The 6203-nt window shown below is 54.1% G+C and overlaps 1 protein-coding gene across 1 annotated transcript in view; it reads left to right on the top strand.

Annotated features, from left to right (window-relative positions):
• The window catches only part of TGFBRAP1 (transforming growth factor beta receptor associated protein 1), a gene marked incomplete in the record, with an annotated part of 43445 nt that overhangs the window by 29723 nt on the left and 7519 nt on the right, over window positions 1–6203 (top strand). The window contains 3 exon segments of the mRNA XM_027766400.1: window positions 1129–1272; window positions 4392–4538; window positions 5482–5589. Coding sequence (XP_027622201.1) covers window positions 1129–1272; window positions 4392–4538; window positions 5482–5589 — 399 coding nt within the window.

The raw sequence follows: 6203 nt of genomic DNA, 5'->3' as shown, positions 1-6203 counted from the left end.
CGGCGGCGCGGAGGGGGGGGGGGGGGGGGGGGAGAGACGCGCCTCCAGGTGCCGCAGGCTGGGCCCACGCAGCCCCCATCCTTCCCACCCTATGTGATGCCACCTTGTCCTGGGCCCTGAAAGTAAGCGTCAGCTAATGTGGTAGGGAAGTTTCTAGAAGACAAAGCAAAGGGCGTTCATCATTGGAGTCTGTCCTGAGCCCGCTGTGTAGAAACCGTGGGAACCTCAGGGCAGAGTCACCAAAGCTGTTTTTCCCTTCGTGACAGAGAGGAGACAGACATAGAGGTATTTTGGGCAGGGTCTGTTCTTGTCGTGCCCGTCCTCCCCCAGCCTGCAGTTGGCTCAGAGGACAGGCGCACAGCTGGCCGGTGTGTTCAGGCTGGCCGGAGCCCAGTCCCGGCCTCCCAGGCGGCCCGGCCTCCCAGGGGGTGGCGCTGTCTGCACCGCCGCAGCCAGGCCACTGAGACTTTGGCAAAACACCTGCCTACCGCTGTCCGAAAGGACTCCAGAATCGAGTCCCCGGGACACAGAGGAGTCAAGTTGATACTTGCAGGCGAATTTCTTCTGTGTCGCATTGTCATCAGTGACTCTTGTTTATTTCATAAAGAAATATCTTTTTCCTTTTTGTAAAGGTTTTTGCCGTAAGGCACGTGCACTGAGAGACAGTGAAAGGGAAAGTGAGAAATTACCCCTCAGGAGGGATGCCATGCCACTATCCCCTCTCCTCTGTGTTTTTTCCCTGGAGTTTTGGGCACGCATGCACACGTGCCTGGAATGAGTTCGAAGTCACTGGACCCAGGATTCAAACCGCGGTCAGCCACGTGAGGGTCAAGGGCCTTACCTACCACGCCACCTGCTGGCCCCAAGAAACATCTCCAGCACTCACCCCTCCTCATAAATTTTATTTGCTTTCTGTGTCACAATAGTCAAGGGGGGACCGGAGAACTTGGTACTTTACTTTCGATTTCCTGTCCCATGCTTTGTTCACATTTCACGTTGTCCAGAGTTAAACTGCCTTCAGCTCTTTCAGGATCCCCCACCCCGACGTGGCGGTGGGAACGCGCCCTCGCGCCCTCTGCCCGACCTGCCGAAGCCGTGTAACTGCGCCCCTTCCTTCCTGCCCTGCAGCTGTGGGTGGACATCGTGAACGGGGACGTGCAGGACGCCACGCGCTCCGACCTGTACGAGTACGTCGTCGACTTCCTCACCTACTGCTCGGACCCGGCGCTGGTGTGGACCCATGCTGACTGGGCCTTGCAGAAAAGTGAGGAGGTTTGTGCTTCAGAACCGCATTCTGGGGGGAGCTGTACAAACAGAAACGCCTCGATTTTTAGAGGAGAGACAGTCTGTGTGTCAGCCCTGTCCTGCCGTATTTGTCCTTCCCCCAGAGGCTGCTTATCTGTCCCTCCTGAGAGAGGCGGGGCGAGGTAGAGCACAGGCACCCCCACAGGGCCGCCATGCTGCATCCGCTTTCGATCCGGACCACAAGCGCTGTGCTCCTGGCGTGTGGAGGAAGGCTGTGGGGTGCGAACCCAGGACGTTCCCACATGGGTCCACTTACACTACCGCCGCACCACCATCTGGTCCCTGAACCACCATCCCCCTTTTTTATTTGTTCTGCCATTTTTTTTTTTTTTTAATTGCCGGAGAGAGAGAAAAAAAGCATCCCTCAAGGAACTTGATCACACCACAATCCCGTTCCCTCCGTTGTGGGGACACACGTGCACACACATGTGCCCAGTATCTTTTTCAAGACATAGGGGCCAGGATTCAAACTGCTGTCAGCTATGTGGACCCAGCCCCCTTAACCACGGGGCGACAGGGCTGCCCACGTGCTCCTTGCTCTGAACACCGGGATTTCCAGCTCTGCGGGTGTGCGCGAGGCCTGCGGGGCGGAGTGTTCTAGATGGCAGCCTCGTCTGTAGACAAGCAGGGCGGTCGCCGTTCTCGGGAACTTCTTAAACCCGTGTTTATGACACTCCTCCCCTACACACACACACACACACACACGGAGCTGACCTTTGTTCTCTGGAGCACAGTCAGGCCATGATCCTAAAGGACTCATTCCTGGGACTGCCAGGCTTGGAGGCCGAGTGCGATGGTGGTAAAATGGACTGGTGGCTGTGGCTGCAGGACAGAGGGACAGAATCCCTAGTATGGCCCCACAGGAAGGAGCATTACGACTGACCACAGCACTTCTCACAGTTAGCATTTCTTGGGGCTAGCAGGCGGCACGGTGGCTAATGGCACTGGACTCCCACACGACCAACCATGGTTCAAGTCCCGGACTTGGCGGCTTGCTTTCTCACTTTCTCTCCCTTGCTCTCTCTCTCTCTGTCTCTCTGTGGTGAGTGCATGTGTCCTATAGCAAACTAGAAACATTTGTATTTCCTTGGCTCCCCTTGGACAGACAAAATTAGCTTTTTGGCACATTGAGTAGTAAACCGAACTGCTGAGCTGGAAGCCATGTGGTCGGCCACGGTTTGGATCCCCAGGATAACTTCGAACGTGCTGGGTGTGCAGGTGCCCCAGGTACAGAGGAGCTGGAGGGCTGAACAAAGAGGATTGTGGTGTGATGAGGCCCTAAGGAGAGTGCATTTTTTTTTTTCTTCTTTTTGGAGAGGTTTTCGCTACAGGGCGCGTGTGTTCTCCTGAAAGACAGAGACAGACAGAGAGACAGAAAGCGAGAAATCACCCCCCAGGGGGGATGGCCACGCCACAATCCCTTCTCCTCCATTCTCCTCTTGGGATCTTGGGCACACACGCACACGTGCCTGGCATGAGTTTAAGCCACCAGGTCCAGGACTTGAACTGTGGTCAACTACATGAGAGTCCAACAATGTAGCCATTACGCTAACTGCTGGTCCCGAGGATGCTTTTTTTCTCCCTTCCTTTCTTCCTTTCCACTCTCTTTCTCTCGTGCATATGTACACACAGTCTCTATCTTGAATAAAATAAACTTAAAACTTAAATCGGCACTCTGATGTGGGGCCTCTGTTTTAAGGAGAGTTTCCTAACACCTGACTCAGAGCAGGCCTCGGAGCCTCTCCAGCCGTCCCGCCATGCCTGGCCGCTCCGCTCCTGCTTTGCCTCTGTGCACGCCAGCTGATAGGGTTGGTGGAGCTGAGACACTAATTCAGGGACACAGAACCCGAAATGTAATACTCGTAGTAGCCATGCTGTGTTTCTCGTGGTTTGAGTGTGTGAGGGGTGTGAGTGTGTGTGTGTGTGAGTGTGTGCGGTATAGTAGAACATGCACATGTAAGTGTGCAGGGGAGCTACAGCGTAGATTTCCCTCCTGGCTTGCTAGCATCTCCTGGGGGACAGAGTTGGACCGGCACACCCCATCTGACAGGCGCAGGGCCCAGGCCAAGCCCTCACACGCGCCGTCTGGCAGAGTAATCCACAGCGGGGGACCCGTGCTCGGAGAACTGGGTTTACAGTACCAGATTTTCTACACTTTAATACTTTCTTGTACCAGGCAAGGAGCCATCCCGTGTCTGGATAACCGTCATCTCACAGGGTCGCCCCCACGGGTTGTCAAGACTCACCCATTAAAGGCTTGCTTTTCAGTTTCCAGTCCCCCCCCCCCTTTTTTTTAAGATTTTTTTTTTTACTGTAGGGGGTATGCTCTTGCTAGAGACAGAGACAGAAAGAGGGAAAGTGGGAAATCACCCCGGGGGGGGTGGCTGCACCACAGTCTTTTCTCTTCCTTTCTCCTCCTGGGATTTTGGGCACACACACACACACACACACACACACACACACACACACACATGTGCCCAGTGTGATATTCACGTTGCCAGATCCAGGACTCGAACCACCTGTGGGAGTCCAGTGCCTTAATCACCATGCCAAATGCTGGTCCTGCTCCCAGCCCTTTAAGAGTAATTCCAGTGGGGTGTCTGCAGAGGGCTCAGTGTTTAGGCCTTTCCCGTCTCTGTTTATGTTGTCTGGTCTTTGACAGCACTTCAAGCTGGACTGTTTGTCTCCGTAACTGTGTATGTATATGTATTTTTCTTGCATAAGCAAGAGAGAGACATGCCTCCTTGAGGTCTTGACGCTGTGACCCGCCCAGCCTCAGCCAGCCCCAGATCATGGGCACACACATTCCTGGTGTGCTCAAGGAGGTCTCTGGGATTGAACCAGGAACCTTCCGATGTGGGTCAACCTTGAGGAGCATCGTGTTTTACCACTGTGCCGCTGTCCAGCCCGTGTAACCACACTTCCAACCACTTTATTGACATAGTATCAACACGCAGAAAGCTATACATGTTCCGTGTTTTATTTCATTGTATTTCTAACAGTTTTATACAGAGTGTGGAGGGGCTGAAACAGAAATGAAGAAACGCTGACTTGGGCAAATGCCTGAATGGCTATTCTCGTTTCAGGTTGGAGTTCAAGTTTTCACCAAGAGACCTTTGGATGAACAGCAGAAGAATCGTTTTAATCCAGACGATATCATAAATTGCCTTAAAAAATACCCTAAAGCCCTTGTAAAATACCTGGAACATCTAGTTGTAGACAGGAAACTTCAGGTGAGCACTTCAGAACTTAGACGCGTGTGTGGGCTGTGGCGTCACGGGGAAACCGCGGAGCGGGACGCGACTATGAAACTTCCGGGCGAGCAGTTCCCATGCCGTGCATCTGTCCCCCGGGTGCTGGGTTTACACTTGTCGATGGTCTGAAGGGGAAACTTGAGGCGTAGGGACAGAAACTTGGAAGGACGGGTGGTTTTCTTAACCTGTCTCCTGCCCACTCGGCTTGTGTTTCTCGTCTCTCTTCCTTCATTACGATCATTCAAGGAAAGAAAAAAGCCATGTTTGTAGATTACCCTAAATCCTGTGGCCCTTCCTTCTCAAAATGAGAACTAAGTTCTTTATATATTTCCTATAGATGTGGTTTTAGTTTTCCTTCCATGTGCTCAGGAGACACAGAGAGTGATAGCAGCCTCCATGGGGTCCATCCCCAGCTTCAGCCGTCCTGTATCATACTCAGAAGCATCTCCTGACACCAGCCTTCCCACGGGGTCAGCCTTACAGAGTGTCACGTTACTCCTCAGCCCCCGTCTGCCCCAGCCTCCCCTCTAGATCTTTCTAAAGAGATTTTGCCTTCGGGTATGTGTGCTTGCCAGAGAGACAGAGACAGTGAGAGGGAAAGTGAGAAGTCTGCCCCTGGGGGGATGGCCATGCACACACATGCCTGGTGTGGTTTTCAAGCCACCGGGTCCAGGGCTCGAACTGCAGTCGGCCGTGTGGGAGTGCAGTGATGTAACTGCTACAGCATCTGCTGTGGATTTGAAGCTCGTCTTCTCTGTGCTGGTTCTGAGTTCCCGGTCCAACCACACGTTGTGTTACATGCCCTGGAGGGTCTGCCCCAGCTCACTGCCTCCCCTCGAGGACACGGGCTGGCTAGGGGATCTCCAGGCTTTCGCTGGAGGCCTTTAAACGCGTCTGTCCGCCTGGACCCTGTTTCCTACAGAAGGAGGAGTACCACACGCACCTGGCTGTCCTCTACCTGGAAGAGGTGCTGCAGCAGAGGCCCCCAGCCAGCACCAAGGCTGCCGGCCTCTCCGTCTCCGAGACGCAGGCCAAGCTACGGCGGCTGCTCCAGAAATCCGACCTGTACCGCGTCCACTTCCTGTTAGGTGAGGACCACCTCGCCATTCTCTCCATTTAGGAACTTCTCCCACAGGGGTATGGAGGCAGCTGGAAGGCTTTGGCAGGGCTTCTGGGTTTGAGTCTGTCACCAGCAGCCTTCCTGGAGGGCAGAGTGAGGGTCCTTCTGTGCCTGTCCTGTAGAGATGGAAGAGGCCCTTTGACCGAGGACATTTAACGCTGCCCTGGGCCGCCCTGGACATCTGCAAGTCCACCAACCATACCTTCATTCGGACTTCCTGTTCCACTTCAAAGCACCCAATCATAGCTCCTCCTCAAAAATGACAGTCTTTGGTGGCGAGTTTGCCAGCTGGCCCTGTCCCAAGAGACCCACTGATGACTCAGAGCCCCTCGATCCCCGAGCCTGAGGAAGGCAGTACAGCGACCTTGGAGGAGATTCGGGTTTTCACTTTTTTTTTTTTGACAGGTTTTTTGCTATAGGGCGCATGCGCTTGCCGGAAGGGCAGAGAGAGACAGAGAGACAGAAAGCGAGAAATCGCCCCCCAGGAAGGATGGCCATGCCGCAATCCCTTCTCTATTCTCCTC

This window comes from Tupaia chinensis, unplaced genomic scaffold (genome assembly GCF_000334495.1).
Source record: "Tupaia chinensis unplaced genomic scaffold, TupChi_1.0 Scaffold143064_1, whole genome shotgun sequence".
NCBI lineage: Eukaryota > Metazoa > Chordata > Mammalia > Scandentia > Tupaiidae > Tupaia > Tupaia belangeri.
The sequence above is the reverse complement of the archived record's forward strand: the minus strand, read 5'-3'. Positions and strand labels throughout refer to the sequence as shown.